The sequence below is a fragment of the Pogona vitticeps genome, chromosome 4, assembly GCF_051106095.1.
Source record: "Pogona vitticeps strain Pit_001003342236 chromosome 4, PviZW2.1, whole genome shotgun sequence".
Taxonomy (NCBI): Eukaryota; Metazoa; Chordata; class Lepidosauria; order Squamata; family Agamidae; genus Pogona; species Pogona vitticeps.
In genome coordinates this window covers 130,452,292-130,470,516 of record NC_135786.1, presented here as the reverse complement: position 1 = coordinate 130,470,516, position 18,225 = coordinate 130,452,292, and the positions used below count along the sequence as shown (strand labels likewise).

The 18,225-nt window shown below is 43.5% G+C and overlaps 1 protein-coding gene across 21 annotated transcripts in view; it reads left to right on the top strand.

Moving 5' to 3' along the window:
• LOC110082095 (protocadherin alpha-C2) overlaps positions 1-18,225 on the top strand; it is a 239,021-nt gene that overhangs the window by 153,678 nt on the left and 67,118 nt on the right. The window contains exon 1 of one of the 21 annotated variants that reach the window (XM_072998380.2): positions 9,122-11,741. The exons of 19 other annotated variants lie outside the window; for them this stretch is intronic. In XM_072998380.2, coding sequence (XP_072854481.2) covers positions 9,192-11,741 — 2,550 coding nt within the window. In that variant the 5' untranslated portion in view covers positions 9,122-9,191. Of the gene's footprint in view, positions 1-9,121; positions 11,742-18,225 lie in introns of those variants that run through there. One more of the 21 variants, XM_072998379.2, reaches the window with a different exon arrangement.

Genomic DNA, 18,225 nt, shown 5'->3' with positions numbered 1-18,225 from the left:
GGCTAGACCAAAGGAAGTCCTTCAGTATACAACATGCAATTAACAGATAGTATTCATCCCCACAAGATGTGATTGTGGTCACTAGCTTAAGAGGCTTTTATAAATCTGGAAACTGATCTTTAACTGTTCTGTATTAAGAAAGAGGTTAGCTCTGCACATCGAATGCTGAAGAAAAAAGTGGGGAGGGCAGTCATCTTTGTATATTTGTATATTCCCAGAGTTATTTGTTTGGCCACTGCAAAGGTTCACTGTAGGACCGGATTCCCCTTTTAAGCAGAACTTATATGAAAAAGCAGTATAAAATTAAATGACACTGACAAAATCTGATCTGGAAAGGTATTTCTTACATGTTCATTTCACTCCTGTAGTGTTTTTTATGGTTTTCTTGAGACATGTTTAAGAAATGTGGCTTCTTTGATACAATTTTAATATATTCTTAGTTACTTCATGCTTATATATTTATACTAATTCCTTGTATATTTAGAGTTCTTATATATATTGGTCATCATGTGGCAGAGGAAGATGTGCATGTAGCCCACTTTAATTTGTACATCTTCCAAGAAAAACATAGAATAGTTAAATATTGGTGACTATTAGCTCTGATAGACAGTGAACTGATGAACAAAAGCATTGTATATGCTAGCAGGAAATGCTTTCTGTCCTTTTTCACAGGCTTCTCAGAGACATCTGGCTGGTTACTGAGTTGAAAGAGAAAATTGAAATACCAACACAATCTTATATATATCTTCCCTAAGTAAAACTCATTGGATTCAGTAGGGATTATTCCCAAGTAAATGATGCAGCACTGATGCCTTGCTGAATATTTGGTTTCACCCACAAGAGTTCTTTCTTATGTTCTGAAGACATGCATGTTTTACTTCTCCAATACTTCCAATATGTTTGGTATATATTAAGATCCACTTTTCTGGATATAGTGTAGCATCCACAGCTTCCACGCCTGACCTTGGTGAGTCTGATTACTGTGGCTCAGCTTGTTCATCTGAAAGTTTGTGCAGATTTAAATAATTGATTAAACTCTCTGGTATTTAGCCCATTTATTGAGTAGGAGCTACAGTTTCCCTACTTTCGCTGAAGTAAGTGAAAAGGCTTTTCAGTGTCCTTGTGTTTACTTTACAAAGATGTTCTTGGCTGTTGTTTACATTTCCACACCCTTCCTTATTCACAGTGTAGGGTCTTAAAACCCATTTGGTTTCTTACTTGCACCTGCTTGTGAGCACTTCTACACCTTTCTTCTACGATGGCCCCTTCTTGACTTGATGAGAGCTTTTATTGCCTGCTGTATCTTCCTGTGCTTGTCACTCTCACCAGGTGCCTGTTTCTAATGCACTTAGCTAGACTGCAACTTATAAAGTCCTTATAAAGTCATAGGTGCGGCCCACATAAGCATGGTGTAGGAACTGTAGGCATCCTTCAGTCTCAAGAGACTATGGTAACGTGCTCTGAATAGAGGACTTGGAACAGCGTCTAGTGTGGCTGAGAAGGCCAATACAAGAATGACAATCCCTTCCACACTCTAGGAACTAATATCCATAGAAAGACATAGTGTAGAAAAGCTAATGTTAGCATTTGAATTTTAGAGAGAAAAAGATTTGTGAATGGAAATAGCATTTGTAAGAACATCAGTAGTCCAAGTACGGAATCCTTTTCTGCTGTATAAAAACAATGGCATGTACATGTCAGAAATTTAGAAGTATATAAAAGCAACAGAATTATCCATCGTATTCCATTGCACTAATTTTGAAGTCATATTATCCTTGTACATAATTCAGTAAGTGCATCAAAATGTGGCAAAATTTAGACCCCGAGTACCCTCAGAATACTTCTGAGTATTTTATGTGTGTGTTTGTTTAGTTGTTTAGTCGTGTCCGACTCTTCGTGACCCCATGGACCAGAGCACGCCAGGCCCTCCTGTCTTCCACTGCCTCCCGGAGTTGTGTCAAATTCATGTTGGTTGTTTCGATGACACTGTCCAGCCATCTCATCCTCTGTTGTCCCCTTCTCCTCTTGCCCTCACACTTTCCTAACATCAAGGTCTTTTCCAGGGAGTCTTCTCTTCTCATGAGGTGGCCAAAGTATTGGAGCCTCAGCTTCAGGATCTGTCCTTCCAGTGAGCACTCATGGTTGATTTCCTTCAAAATGGATTGGTTTGTTCTCCTTGAAGTCCAGGGGACTTTCAAGAGCCTCCTCCAGCACCACAATTCAAAGTATTTTATACACATTGCTATTGTTGTGCTGCAATTGCAAATGTTGTTCAACCTCACCAGACCTGCTTGGAAGCTCCTAGACACTCTATCCTATTTTCAGCACATGCTGAGACTTGGAGACATGGGGCAGGTCCACTGACATTCAGCCAAGCAAGTAGGGTTTGCAGACCACATCCAAATGAGCTCCCATTGTAGAATGTAATGATTCCCACTCCCCTCCACATTAGTAGTGAACTCTGAGCTCTGATTGACCAAATCCTCCACATCAACTGAAGTATTTTAATTTTATACTCACATTAGGGGTACATTTTGACTTACAAGCAGCAGTAGGAGTAGAACCTAGTCACAGTCACATATCTGATGGAGAAATGCGAGAGATCAGAGACAACAGGTGCAGCGTCACAACATTCACCTAGGATTGTTCTGAACACTTTTATGATGATGCCTGTAATCTAATCCACTGCAGGATTTTTTAATTTTTATTTTCATTTTTATATCTCCGCTCACTGATGAGAAAGATTTCATTTTCCATTCCGCTTTTCCGAGATAGTAGCAGTACTGTGAGCACTGACATTTTGTCCTGGGAATTTCAGAGTAAGTAATATTCACTAATAATAGAGAGCTGTCATATAGCTTCGAAGATTTCTGTATGAAGCCTTAAATTTTATCTCTGGGAGACATAAATTTGCTTCTCCATGGAAACAGCTGAAAAGCCTAGTTTCATTTTGGCTCAAAGAAGGCAAACTGGTGGATGATTGGCATATGGGCTCACGACCTATATTTCTCTGGCAGTACTCTTCTGGAAGTGGAAAGCATTATTTAAAAAAAAATAAAGTAAGTAGAGTAGCTGGGTGAGGAGGCAAAAGATCGATTGGCAGTACGATTAAGCATTTAATGATGGTGCCCTTGAGTAGGATTCTTGATAGCCTGTAATGGACAGAGCCAGAGGCTACTGTTCAACAGCAGTTGTTGGCCTAGTGCAGAACAGTTGTTCACCTAGTGTCCCAGGCCATTAAACCTAAATACAAAGAAGACAATATACAACTCTTTTGGAGAAGAAAAAGAAGCAACTGTATTGGTCATGGCAGCAGTCCTTGGTCAGCATTGGGAATGGGATCTGATGCATCAAGAGATCCAAATGCTCCATAATTCCAACCACTGACCTATTCAGTAGCTGCTAAAGGTTCCACCAACAGTGGCAGTCCTCTAGAGACCACATGGGTGTATATGACTCCCACCAACCTGAGAGCAGGCCATACCAGCAGGCCCCTGAGCTAGGCTATACCATGGCTCTGCCCCAAATCCTTGTATGGGAATCATTGAACAACCCAGGTGAGCAGGCTCCTGCTTGCCACCTGCATACCATCCAGATCCAACCCCAGTGCCACAAACCACCACAAGAGCTGGGCATTGCTTTGCTCTCAGTTGCCATCCTTCGGTCCTCCTGCCTGCAGTCAAATTCAAAATTTCCTGCCAGCCAAACAAAGGCCGTCAGGGAGAAAAGCTTCCCTGCAGGCCAATAGAAAGCCAGCGTAGTGGGGGATTCCTCACATCATCTTGCCTTCCCACAAGCTCTGGTCTCTTCTTGTCTTGCCACCAGCTTTGGGTTCCCTGGGAATAGCCAGGGTCTGGGAATAGCTGGGGTGCCCCAGGTACATCTGGGTCCCCATTTTCAGTGTGGGTAGTGTCTTAAGAGTAAGGGTGGACTACATAATAAAAGGAATGCATATTGTTTATCATTAATCTGTTTTCCTGAAGGTGCCTCAACATGCAGCAGTATGAACTTGAACTGTTTTCTATTTTGCTCTGCTTGTATTATGCATAAGGTTTTCATGTGAGAGATGCATTGAAAATATGGTAGGGAAGGGAACAGAGACAATTCACAGCAGTGAAACTCCTAAAGAAAAATTGTACTTAACAAAGGATGAAGACATTTTGATGCCTGAGCAAAAAATCAGAATGCTTGCTCCTCCCAGTTATAGCATTGAAGTAGACAAGTGATATTTTACTGCCCTTTTAATGTTGCCGTCTAAGGATATTGTCAAGAGATGGAATCTTGTAAAGTCAGAAACAAAAGTCCAATTGCTTTGAATAGAACTGGATTGCAAATATTCCAATTTTTTAGTATCATGTGAACTTTACATTGCAAATTAATGCAGCCAAGACACAAGTTTACCACCTCACAGAGAATTAAAACTGTATTTGCAAGGATGCATATTTATTTTAAGTGGTCAGATATTTTAGAATGACACTAAAGAACAGTAACTGAGGCCCACTTCACATGAGCATTTTTGCTTGTATTGGAACAGGGTGATGAGCATATTAGAATATTCACTTAATAAAGCACAAAGGATCTACTAGAAGCATTCTCTGAGGAAAAGTACAGGGAATCAGTTCATCCCTTTGGAAGCATATTTGAGCCTGGTCTTGTGTGTTCTGTAAGTTAGTCAAAGTCTGTTTAATTTGGAATTGTGGAGCTTATTAAAAGAAAGCTAAATAAGCAGAACACTGTTTAGTCATCAGCGGGCTGCTGCAGGTGGTTTCAATTGATCTGGTGATAGGAAACAACTTTGTTGAAGGGCAGCTGAGAATCCAGACATATTTGCCATGTCAGAATATTCATAAAATTTGCTCTAGTGCTGCAACAATGTTCAAAACACAAGCAGGCAAATCAACAGTCTGTAACATACAAATATTGGAGATAGTGCTATACAGCAGACACTTGCCTCTGTCATCTTAACATTAACAAATGAATGAATAAATCCAAACAATTGTAATGTTCCTGGAAAATGCTCAGCCTCCATTTGTGCTGCATCACCAAAGAAAATAAATTCCAATATTCTAGGAATAGCTATTTTGTTTGAGTTCAGGAAGTGGGCCATTGCCGTTGCTGTGATCAGTTTGGGAGCATTGTGTAGCTATGACCTTATGTGACCTAGGAAGGGACAAGGCTTGAAGATCTGTCCTAATGAGTGTTGTTATCTCTTGTGCCAGCTGTCATTACCTCTGCCTTGTCTACGATCAGCTCCAATTAGTTTGTCCACATGTTGTCCCGAGCACAGCCAGAATATGTGTCAGGAGCATTAGATGAAGTGAGCATGATAGGGGGTTATATTTGAGAGAGACAAAAGAACAAAGGCACTAGCATTTAGTTATCACTCAAAAGGGTAAAGTTGTATCTGTGAGCTGTACCGCTTCAGATTGCTGGCTAGGGGCTTAATTGAGGGAATGCTCCTCCCTTATAAAAACCTTTCCACATTCAAATCTAAAGGCTAGATACAAAAGATTTGAGCCTGACCTCCTCTGACAAGTTTTATTTGTTTTTGTTTTTTGGTGGGTGATTGGGTGGGTGCAGTAGCTGTTTTTTGGTTATTTTGAGGAAGTCTTAATCGTGTGTGCTCACAACCAGCAGACAGATGCAGAAGGGCACAGATATAGTTTTACCCCCCTGAGTGACAATTAGACCTTGATGGTATTAGTTTAAATTCTATTGACCTCACATTGTGTTCTTAATCTATAGTGGCATCTAACCTAAATCCAAATCTCATCAGAAGCCCCTTCATAGAAAACAAGCTGTAAGAATAGGACTATTATACTAAGACTAATTTCTAAAACAATAACTAAATTAACAGTAACCGAAATGACTTATAGGGCAAAATCCTGCTGGCGTGAATTTGCACCAGCATAACTTGGCTCAGGAGCTGGACATTTTTAGTTTAAACTAATAGAAAGTTTCCTAGGGCAAAAGGGAAACTTTAGGGAGCTTCAGAGCTCACAATTTTGTGTGTGTGTGTGTGTGTGTGTGTGTATGTGTGTGTGTGTGTGTGTGTGTGTGTGTGTGTGTAATAGGAAGCTTTCCATTTGTTTAAATTAATTTTTCCAGCACCTGAGTCAAGCTACACTGGTGTAAATTGCTGCCAGCAGCATTCTGCCCATTATATATTAACAGCCAGATTTCCATCCAGTTTGTCTGGCACATTTGTACCTATTCACATGCATGGAGATACATACAAATACAAATGTAATATAGGGCTTGTGAAATTTAAAAGTACTGGACTAATGAACTTTACATCTGCATTATGATGAGATTTGAACTGAAACATGACACTGGGAACAAATTAGGACAAACGATCAATGTAAGAAAGATGCACCTGCACAATAAACTGATGCCAAAAGCTTCAAGCAAGGAAATAGTATGCATAAACAATCTAGTCCAGCATAAAAGAGGATTGAAGCATGAAACAAAATGTCTGATGCAGAACAAGGAATACAAACCAGCTCAAGAGAGAAGCTTAGACTTATATTTAGAAAGAGGGAGAACCAGAAGCTTTATGAGGAGATTATCAGCAGTGAAATTCTACACTGTTCAAAGCAAGCCCCCCGTATTTACTATTCTATGAGCCTTGTTCTAGTCTAAAATTTTATATTTTCATTTATTTATTCAGCATTTTTATATTTTGCATTTTAGATTAACTTTGTACAAGGTGGCTTGTGTTAAAAAAAACTCTGCATGGATGTTATCACTTCTTCATGCAAATGGGATCTGATATTACTGAATGTTCCTTAATAGAAACAAATAAATAAATGCCTGCATATAGAAAAATATACATCAAGGACGAACTAGCTTTCTCTCCTTGGTGTACTGGATTTCTATATGAAAATTCAAATATATTCAGTCTTCAGTTGTAACCCTAATCCCAGACTGCAGTCAGAAAGAGTAAATTCTAGACACTGGCTTACTACTCTTGTGAAAATTGGACCACACAGGTGACACTACAAATGCATGCAACTTCTCCTAGCATAGTAAACCTGTGAAAGTTTAATGACTACTACATGTATGGGTTAATCTTCATCATTTTAATTTTCTCTAAGATAAATATAGAAGATGCAGAAAATGACATGAAGTGAATGAGTCTCATAATTCAGTTATATAAGAAATATGGCATAAGTTCTGAGTTTTTAATGGCAGTTTCCTTCCTCTTTGTGTTATTTTTCTTCTGCTGAATCTGTTAATTCCAACAAGAATAGAGCCATTAAATCATTGCGACCTACATACGTGTTGACTTAATTGGTCATGCTCGTTCAACGAGTCCAATTTATTTGGGACTAACATTTACTGCCCAGCCTTTGGTTCACTAAACCAAAGATATCCCAACAGCTTCAAACTGTAACCTGTAATTGCCCCCTCTTTTTTTTGCAGCCCGAATCAGATAGAAAAACAGCAATCTCACATGAATTTGTCTTCACCCTGCCTGCCTTACTACTATTATTATCATTATGGATAATATTCCTGGTACCCCAGTTTAGTGATGTTTTAACTGTGATGATATGGTTTTTATTTTATTGTTGCCATAGTTTGGTTATTGTCATTTCTATTTGATTTTATTTTTTGTGAACCACTCAGAATAGTGCCACCATATATGAGTAGAAGGCTGTGTCCCAAGTTGGGCAGTCTCCTTGTAATCTGCAAAGGTGAATTGTAACATCGAGCAACATCCATATTTGAATTGGTGTATAGATGCAGTTATTGGCTTGGTTAACAAGTGCAGGATGTCCAAAATGTAGTGTCTTGAAGAGATAAGGGGACATGGGAAAAGCAGGGGAAGGTGGGTTTCATTCTTTAAAAAGCAGTAAGTACTGTGGGAGAGAACTATCAGAAACATTACTCCGTATGCAAACCAACATAAAAGGCACCATGCAAATATTTTTTTGTGGACACCAAGTACCTCTAGAGAGATTTCCCATGGACTCTGCCATAGCTGAGGAGCTGGCCTCTCTGGCAAGAGTGAATAGTACAGAATTTGTAAGACTTTTGCATTTGAGTGGAGCCTGCACTCTGGCATCTGACAATCTATACTGATGTACATTTTAAACCTAGCATTTGTTTTATTCCTTTTTTATTTGGTTAATTTTCTTGTTCATCAAGGGACCATATGGATGAGGCACTTTTAAAAACAGATAATCCCATTAATCATTCATCCCTATTCGCATCCTGGCTCCTTTTCATAGACCAGCAGGAGAGGCCCTTTGTTTTTGAGGGGGAGAGAGAGGAGGCGTTTGGGATCAGCAATGTTGACAGGCCTGACTCAGGTTCCTCTTTCCCTTTGCTTGCTGTCACAGGCTGGGTGGAAGGGGAGAGGATGGAGACCTTGGGATGAAAGACAGGCCCTAGCCCTTCTCTGCCTCCTTTGCAAGACGTTTCAGGCGCTGATATTTGTAGCTCAAAGCAACCTCACCCCAGTCGGGAAGGTTGGGAAATCCCTTGCTTGAGACCGTAGGGCCTTCACTGCTGGAGAGAGGACTGGCACACGAGCTCTCCTGACTAAGCATGAGGCAGCTGCAGATGTTTCAGTGGGAGGGCACGTGTCCGGGCTGGATCCTGCGCAGCCTTTCCTGGGGAGAGGTGGGTGGGTGAGTGGGGCAAGTAGTCTCCCAGTCGCCCCTAGACACTGCCCTCCCCCCTTTCCAGTATCCTTGCTGTTTTCCCTCCCTGCCACGCTGCCTGCCTGGCCGGTGGCTGCTCCTGGCTGCCCGCCCGCTCCCCTCGAGGTCGCTGTCCCCTGCTCAGGTGCTGAAACGGAGCCAGCCCCAAGCTCGGCGCGCCCCTCCCAGCCTGCGCACTCCCGGCAGAGGTGGCCGCGTCAGCCTCGGAGGAAGGAAGAGGAGGAGGAGAAGAGCGGCGGCGGGGCCCTCCCCGGAGGAGGGGAAGGAGGAGAGGCCGCTGCTGCCGCCGCCGCCGCCGCCGCGGGGCCAGACCTGGCGACAGGGCGACATGAGCGGCTGGGCGGCCTCGGCGCCGCCCAGGGGCGCAGGAGCCCTGGCGGCGGCGGCTCCCGAGACTCGCGGGGGCGCCCGGTAGCCCCTTCCTTGCATGAGTCTCCCCGCTGAGGGTGGCGCGGGGCCCCCAAGAGTGTGCTTGCCGCCGGAGGGGGCAGCAGCTTCGGGGCCTCTCTTTCCCCACCTGCCATGAGCCTCTCCGCTCCCTGGAGGCGCCGCGGGGCGGAAGCTCTCGGCTTCCTCCTCCTGCTGCTGCTGCCGCTGCCGCCGCTGCCGTTGCTGGTGGTGTTGCTGAACCCGGGCCCCGCGAGCGGGCAGCTCCGTTACGCGGTGCAGGAGGAGCTGCCGCGGGGCTCCGTGGTGGGTGACGTGGCCGACGATCTGGCTCTGGATCCCCGGCGCCTGGAGTCGAGGGGAGCCCGGCTGACCTCGGGCAGCGGCAGACAGTACCTGTCGCTGGAGGCGGCCCGCGGGCTGCTGGTGGTGAAGGAGCGCATGGACCGGGAGGCGCTGTGTGAGGGGAGCCCGTCTTGCTTCCTCAGCTTGGAGCTGGTGATCGAGCAGCCCGTCGAAGTGCACGACGTGGAGGTGGAGGTGCTGGACATCAACGATAATGCGCCCCGTTTCCTCCGACCCGAGTATCGGCTGGAGATCAGCGAATCCGCCGTGCCGGGCTCCCGCTTCCCCATCGAAGGCGCCGAGGATCCAGACGTGGGCTCGAACTCCGTGCGGAGCTACCACCTCAGCCCCAGCGAGCACTTCGGGCTGGACCTCCGGGATTTCGAGCGGGGCAGCAAACTTCTGGAGGTGGTGTTGCTCCATCCTCTGGACCGCGAGCACAGTGCCTACCAGCGGCTAGTGCTCACCGCCGTCGATGGGGGACACCCTCCCAAGTCTGCCACCGCCCAAATCTCCGTGCGGGTCCTGGACACCAATGACAACCCACCAGAGTTTGATCGCAGCACGTATACAGCCACCCTGTTAGAAAACGCTGCCCGAGGCACACTGGTGGTGAAACTGAACGCCTCGGATCCTGATGAGGGCTCCAATGGGAACTTGCTCTATTCTTTCAGCAGCTACACTCCCCAGAAAGTGCGACAGCTCTTCAGCGTGGACCCAGAATCTGGAGAGGTGAGAGTCAATGGCACTTTGGACTATGAGGAAGCCTCCTCCTATGAGATCTTTGTGCAAGCCACTGATCAGGGTTCTGTTCCTATGGCTGGGCACTGCAAGGTGCTAGTCAACATCCTGGATGCCAATGATCATGCGCCGGAGGTGGTGCTGACTAGCCTCTACAGCCCAGTCCCAGAGGATGCCCAGTCTGACACCGTGGTGGCCTTAATGAGTGTCATTGACCAGGACTCTGGCCACAACAAGCAAGTCAGCTTGAGCATACCTGCTAACCTCCCTTTCAAGCTTAATTCCTTCAAGAACTCTTACACCCTGGTCACTCAGGGGCTCCTTGACCGTGAAAGGACTTCAAGCTACAATGTTACTATCACTGCCACAGATGCTGGGATTCCACCCCTGTCTTCCCACAGAATCATCCAGGTGGACATCTCTGATATCAATGATAACCCACCACAGTTTGAAGAGCCCACTTACTCTGTTTACATCCCAGAAAACAACGTTCCAGGGGTTTCTCTCTGCACTGCTAAGGCCATTGATCTTGATGCCGATGAAAATGCCTACATTTCCTATTCTCTACTGAATGGAGAGATCCAAGGGCTACCTGTGGCTTCCTATGTCTCCATTAAATCAGATACTGGCAGCCTTTATGCTGTTCGCTCCTTTGACTATGAAAAGCTGAGGGAGTTCCGAATTGTTGTTCAAGCCCAAGATTCAGGGGTGCCACCTCTCAGTAGCACAGTCTCTGTGCATATCTACGTGGTGGATCAGAATGATCATGCCCCACAGATTCTGTACCCTAACTCAGTGAATAGCTCAGAAGCAATGGAAATGATCCCCCGCTCAGCTGGTGCCGGATACTTGGTCACCAAAGTCATAGCCATTGATGCAGACTCTGGGCAAAATGCATGGCTGTTCTTCGACCTGGCTCAGACCTCAGCTCCAGATCTTTTCAGAGTGGAGGTTCACAGTGGGGAAGTTAGGACTACTCGGAAACTGGGGGAGGACATTGTCACTGCCTTCAGCCTTACAGTCATGGTGAGAGACAACGGAGAGCCGCCCCAGTCTTCCTCTGTGTCTATCAACATTGCTGTGGTGGACAGAGTGTCCAGAACTGTTCCCGACACTCGTAGGCATATTAAAAGTTCCCGAAATTACTCTGAAATAACACTTTATCTCATCGTTGCTCTCACCTCTGTCTCATTCATATTCCTCTTGACAGTCATTGTCCTTGCTGTGATCAGGTGCCACAAATACAGTGTGCATCACAACTCCTGCTGTGGGGGATTCTGTGGAACCCCCAGAGAAAGGTGCCCTGTTGAAATGTACAAGCAGGCAAACCACAACCTTGATGCCAGAATGCCACCCGGATTACAAGTCCAGCCCCATTTTGTTGAAGTCCGGGGCAATGGATCTCTCTCCAAGACTTACTGTTATAAAGCCTGCCTGACTCCAGGGTCTGGAAGTGACACTTTCATGTTTTACAATACTGGGGGGCCAGCAGGAATCAATCCCCCGGCTGTGATGACAGAGAGACATCTGACGGGACAGAGTGGGCAGAGCTCACAAAATCTGATTGTGCTTAAGAGTGAGCCCATTACTCCAAATGAGGTGAGGACCAATTGCCTAAATGACCTAAACTGAACCACTTGCCATTTAAACCTAAATAATTTAATGTGCAGAATGTTGGGGGAACTAGAATGTTTAAAAGAGAGAGAGAATACGAAGGTGCATGCCTTTCATTATTTTCCTACGTAAAATCTGTGCTTTTAATTCCTGCTGATAGGCAAGGTCAGCAGAGGGAATTTAAAGTATCTTTCATTCAGATTTTTCTATCACCTTCCTAGAGGACTGCATGGTAACAGAAAACTTTAATATGAGAACCATTGCATGGAAGAAGGGGGGGGGAGTAAAACTCATCTGAGAATACTTCACAATAGCAAGTGATAGAAATGGGTATTCCTACTTCAGTGAGGGTCACAACATGTGCAGGCAACTGTGCACAGGATTACAGCTTAAAACACTAAATAATTCACTCTTAAATTGCATTTTCTAGATCACTAGTAAGATATATTTAGCTTTTATACTCATGTTCTTCCCAGAAGCCGGAGAACACATGAGAGGCATTTAAGATATTGTTTTTACTTAACAGATAGTATTCCCTCTTCTTTCCACTCTTCTCCTGCCTCCTCTCTTACCTTGTAAGTCTAGTGATATATTTTGGTATGGTGACCCAGTTTACCAGATAACTCTGCCTCTCGTAGTACAGTAAGTAGCTTGTATCCTGCTAGTATACAAGTGAAAACTGGTTAGTACTTTTTGCCTGATCATCGAATGATCATGTTCTCTTGTATTGATACACTGATGACTTTCATTTTCACCAAAACATTCTGCAGACCAGTTTGTAAATAAGCCTGTGTAATGTTTCCATTTTATGCCTTCTGGAAACACAGAACTACGACGCCCTGTGTTTTCCTTGGTGGCATACAGTTTTTCTAAAAAGTTGTATTAGTTGCTTATTAGTGTTGAGTTAATGAATAACTATAATGACATTTAGCAGTTTTAGGGGACAATGCCACATCCATTTATCAGGGAGTACGATTGACTTCAGGCTCCCTGATAGTTCCTTATCTTTCAGTCAGATATTTCTAAGTAGACATATATAGGATAGTGTTGTGTATCAATTGAACTCATTGTTTCCAAGCAGACCTTAATAGCAGAAAATAAAATGTTTCATCAGTTTAGTAAAATAAAATAGAAGACCAACTTTTGCTGAAAAAAAATATGACCAACCTTTGCTGAAAATAAAATTAATGCCATTGAGAACTGTGCAACCAGTTTTTAAAATGCACAAAGCAATATAAGTATTCAAAACCATTCTCATGGCACTGTGAGATAACAATTGTTTTAGTGTAGTTTTTCTTGCAATTTATATTCCCATCTTAAACAAATTTCAGTTACATCTTTTGGAATATGTTGTATATATTAAATTAGCATTATGCTTGCTGAGCAACAGCAAGGATTATGCCACAGACAGTATTAATGGGCTGCTTTGATGGATAGCCTACCGAAACTATAATACTAGCTTGCCAACTTCAGTATTACCGATGTGAATCAACAGGTTCAAGTCCTGTTCAGATTATGAACATATATAAAAACCTTGTGAAATAGTATTCTTGCACAGAATTAACTAGTTTTCTGAAAGTAGGGGTCACTTAGATGATATATTTGTGGTTCATTGTCTCAATTCTAGTCTCTTTAAGTTCTGGCAAAAATTAGGGAGTGGGACTGCCATCTGTGCCCCGGCTATGATGCTGGGATTGGGGATAAACTCTTCTTTCCACCTCATTTTCCTGATAAAAATCCTCCCACAGGATATTTGCAATATTAGGAATCATTTAAGGCCATTTTCTACTATCATGGGACTAATCTGGGTTGGGTCCTCAGCAGCTGCAATCTTCCAAAGTTAAGGAGATGCAGGATCAAGCCATGGATAGTCAGTGCCCTCCCTGTTCAGCTGCTCAGTTCCATGTCTGCAATCACTCCTTTGACGGAAAACTCAAACAATCCTGGGCATTACAGGATCGTATTGAAATGGGAGCACTGAGAAACGGAAGTATCAGCATGCTTTAGGGAGTGTTAGGTTTTGCAGCAGAACAATTCATATTTAAGAAAAAAAATCCTAAAGAAGGAGAAACCTCTCTGTCTCATAGTACTAGTTTGCAGAAAGGACCTATGGAACCACAAAATGACAAACTTAGTATTTCCATCTTGTTAATGTAGCCCCACATTGCATGGCTGAATAAACATGCTATTTTTACCAGAAGATCTGCTGCATATTTTTTGTTTGTTCATAATGGAAGACATTATATCATCATGGAAGGTTTATACTTCATACTTCATTTAAAAAGGAGCAGCCGTGCTTGTTTTATTACGTTTGGGTTTTTTTTTCATTGCTCAGTGGCTGTTGGGTTTGTTTTCCTATTTGGTATTGCAGTTTCCTCACATGGCAGGCCAGAACTACCAGTGGGTCTCAAATACACTTTCAGGTGGGCCTCGGGGGGGGGGTAGCCCACCAGTGCATCCGGAAGGAGAAAGGAATGAATGAATGGAAGGAACATGCAGTGTTGGGGCATGGCTTACATGTTGAGTATGAAAGAAAGGGAGAAGAAATGACTTTAGATGAAGAAGAATACTTTAAAAGGCATGTGGAGGCAGGAGGAAAAAAATATACGATGAAAACAGAGCCTCTGGATCAGCAGACGTTGCTTGAATTGGGAGGCTGAGTCATGGTATGTTAGGATGGCTATATATACATCACAAAAAAGAAGGAAAAGTGAGGACATTGGCTTGCTTATACGTACAGATGCAAACCTAGAAATGATTGTAATAATATATACAGAACTGCAATGTATCTTGCTTGAATAGGGAAGGCAGTGATAAGGTGACTCACGTACCTGCTGATTCTGCTGTCCAGGTGCTGCTAACTGTGAACTTCAATCTCCCCAATGGCACTTTTATCTTTCAATCAGATGTGGATTGGGCAGTCCTTCTAGGGGGGAACTGTTCTTGCTAAAAGAAAACATTTAGTCACTCTGTCTTTGGTGTCAGTGTCTCTTGAGGAAAGCTAAAATATGGAAATCCCCGCTACAAAGATTGGCAAAGATTTTTGCAATTTCCAAGGAGGGCTTAGGTGTTAATATAAAATAATGTCGGTAATTGCCAACAGATTTTGCCACAATCAGCCTCCAAGAGCTGGCATTTTGTTATTGGCTTGGATCCTACACTATCATTTTGTGATTTGGTAGGGTTCAGTCATTTTTAACTTTCTCAAGGGAGCTTGTGTGGTAATAAATCCGATAACAACCCCCCCCATCCTATGTTAGTATAACGGGATGATTATTGTTTGTTTGTTTGTTTGTTTATTGCCATATTTTGGCTGAATCACACATCTCAAGGATTTGGCGTGGCTGGCACACCAGTTTTAACTGTGCAAATCCTGGCCATTGCAGAAACCTGGGGATCCAGGCTGAGGAATGAAATCCAGGAGTACGCTTAAACTGCAGGCCAGAGTTTTCCGGAGTGTAACCCCCTCCATCCCACGTTGCATTTCTAGTCCCTGATCTGTCTTTCAACTGACCAGGAGCACTTCTGTCTTGTCTCGATTAAGTTTTAGTTTGTTTGCCCTCATCCAACCCATTGCTGATATCAAGCACTGCTTTAAAACCAAGACAGCTTCCTTGGAATGAGAATGTTCCAGCAATGTGATAATCTGAGAAAGACAACATATTCTGGCAAGGATACTTTGCTATTTTTCTTTGTGTTCCACCTCTGTAGGGATGTGGGACAGTATTTTACATGATCAGCAGTCAACATCAAGGTCAACATCAAGGTTAGTTTTTTCAGAAAACGCTGAGCACGCTTCCTGCATAGGATCATTGTCAGATTTCTCAGAAAGTCTTGGCAAGCTAGGGAGCTGGAAGGTGAATTATTTGGGAAACAGATCAGAAAGTATGTGGTGCTTGTACAGAAATCTGAAGAGTGATATAAAGTAAATAGCAGAGACTGCAGTTACAAACCACTTTAAACCACTCTTCAGATTTCTGTTGACTTTGTTGTCTTGACATATCTTTATTATCTCTCCCACACACACACACCTCATCTCCTGAAAGTTTGACAGGCCTCTCTGAAAAATGCCCAAGGTCAGATATTGAGCTTTTGGACCACAGAGTTTTCTGACAGTCTTTCAACTTGAGCTCTGTTCAAAAGGAAGATAGGAATGGAGAGTCATGCCACAAGTAACCCTTTTCTCTGGTACTCACAAATGTAGAGCACATGCCAGCTGGTATTGCTACTTTGGATGCACTTCTCTACCCATAAAGGTGTATATGTGACCCTTGCATGATTTGGGTCCTAGGTCTGAAGATTCTTCTCTTTGCAGATGTTTATGTGAAATGTATAGGTACTGAGGGAAGGACTATTTGGCACACATGATGTTGGGGCCAGAGGTACTCAGCACAACCCCTGCTCACATGGTCAGGTTGTGACGTACTATTATACAACATTAAAATACTTTAATCACTAGGGATGTGCTCTGGGTTCAGTAATTATTCAGTATTTGTCAGTTTCTGAACTGATCCAAACTGAAGAAGCCCAAAGCGTCCCTCAAATAAAATGGGGGCTCTCCATAGCACCAACTATTGCTTTAGCACTTCAGGTGCTAAAAAAACTGAACTGTTTTTTTAAAGCGCTCACTGGGAAAATGAAAGTAATGCTGCAATCAAAGAAGCAGGAAGCCCAAAACAGAAGAACTGTGTCTGCTGAAGTGCCAGTGAAAAACCCAAGCTTTCCTGTCACAGAGCCCCCAGGAGGAATTCCCTGTCCCTGTGATCGGCAGATATTTTTGAGGGAAGCATGTTAGAGAGAATGCAGTAAGATTACTAACTGAATTTGCTTTAATTTTCAGGCAGTAGGGTGAGTGTACAATGGATATATTTTTCTTCTTTGGTTTTAGGCAGCTGCAGATCTCAATTCAATCAAGTGAGTCATTGTGTGTGTGGAATTTTTGCCATCACATATGAGTAAAGTAGATCACAATAGCATTAGGAACAGGATTAGAGATGGGGATTATGAACCCAAAAAACACACCATGAACCAAGCTTGTTTGTTGTTCACGGTTTGGTTTGTGCAAGTCATTTTGCCAAAACGAAATGAAGCATCAGTTTTTTCCCCTGCTTCATTTTGCTTCTGCAAAATGGATGCCCCCTTCTCGTTACCCCCTGTCAGGTCCCTACCTGGTTCTGCCACCTCTTTCTCCTCCTCCTCCTCCACCACCACCACCACCATTTTCAGAGACAGTGGCCAAGCTTCCCTTCTGGGAGCCAGGCCTGCTGTTTCTGCACATGCACAGGTAGGGAGGTGACATGGACAGTGGGAAGGAGGTGGCAGGTGGCAGAGGGGATGGAGGCATTAAGTTCTCCTGCCCCAGGCACAAACCAGAAAAAACAAACCACAAACTGGTCCACTTTTTTCATGATCCAGGAGTGGTTCATGGGTAGCCACAAACCATGAACCACCCTGAGACATCATTTTTCCAGTTCATGCCCATCTTTAAACAGGACCTTAGCCATCCTTGTTCACCCTTTTGTGCTTTACTTTTTTAATACCCTGCTGTCAGCCTTTACTTTTGCTGCTATTTGTCTTTTTTGTAGCCACATCACAGTGTTGGCTCATATTTAGCTTGTGATCTATGACCATTCCAAAATCCTTCTTGCTCGTAGTTTTGCTGAGCCAGATATCCCCCATCTTGTAACTGTGCAATTGGTTTCTTTTTCCGAGGTGCAGTACTTTGCACTTAACCCTGTTGAATTTCATTCTGCTGCTTTCGGCCCAGTGCTCCATCCTATCAAGGTAACTTTGAATTTTGTTTCTGTCTTCTAGGGTATTAGTTATTCTGCCCAATTTTGTATCATCTGGAAATCTGACAAGCATTCCCTTCACTCCTACGTCCAAGTAACTAATAAAAATATTGAAGAGCACCGGGCCCAGGACTGAGCCTTTAGGTACCCCACTTGTTACCTCCTTCCAGTTAGAGATGAATCCATTAACCCTCACCCTCTGAGTATGATTATTTAACTAATAATCCACCTGACACTTGATCTATGAGCCCACACCTAGTTAATTTGCTAATCAGGATATCATGGGCCACTTTGTCAAAAGCTCTGATAGTATTATAAGAAATCCCTATAATCTTTCCTTTCCCACATGCCACCTGGTCAGTTCATGTCTGTGGTATAGACATGTCCGAATTAAGGAGCAAGAGTTGCATGCAGAAGACAGCTATGGATCTGTTGATAGAGAAGACTGAATAAATGATTCAGATCAGAGAATGGGCTCTGTGTATGCTACTGAACGGTCTCCCTTCATGACAGTTCCACATGAATAGTTACTTTTTCCCGATAGGTACAGCTTGGAGAGACAGTACAGTGGTAGTGACTAGCGTTGGATGAGGATTTGTGAGATCCAGATTCAAGTCACCATTCAGCCAGGAAGCCCTCTAGGTAATTTTGGATCAAACACCCAAACTTGTCTTGTG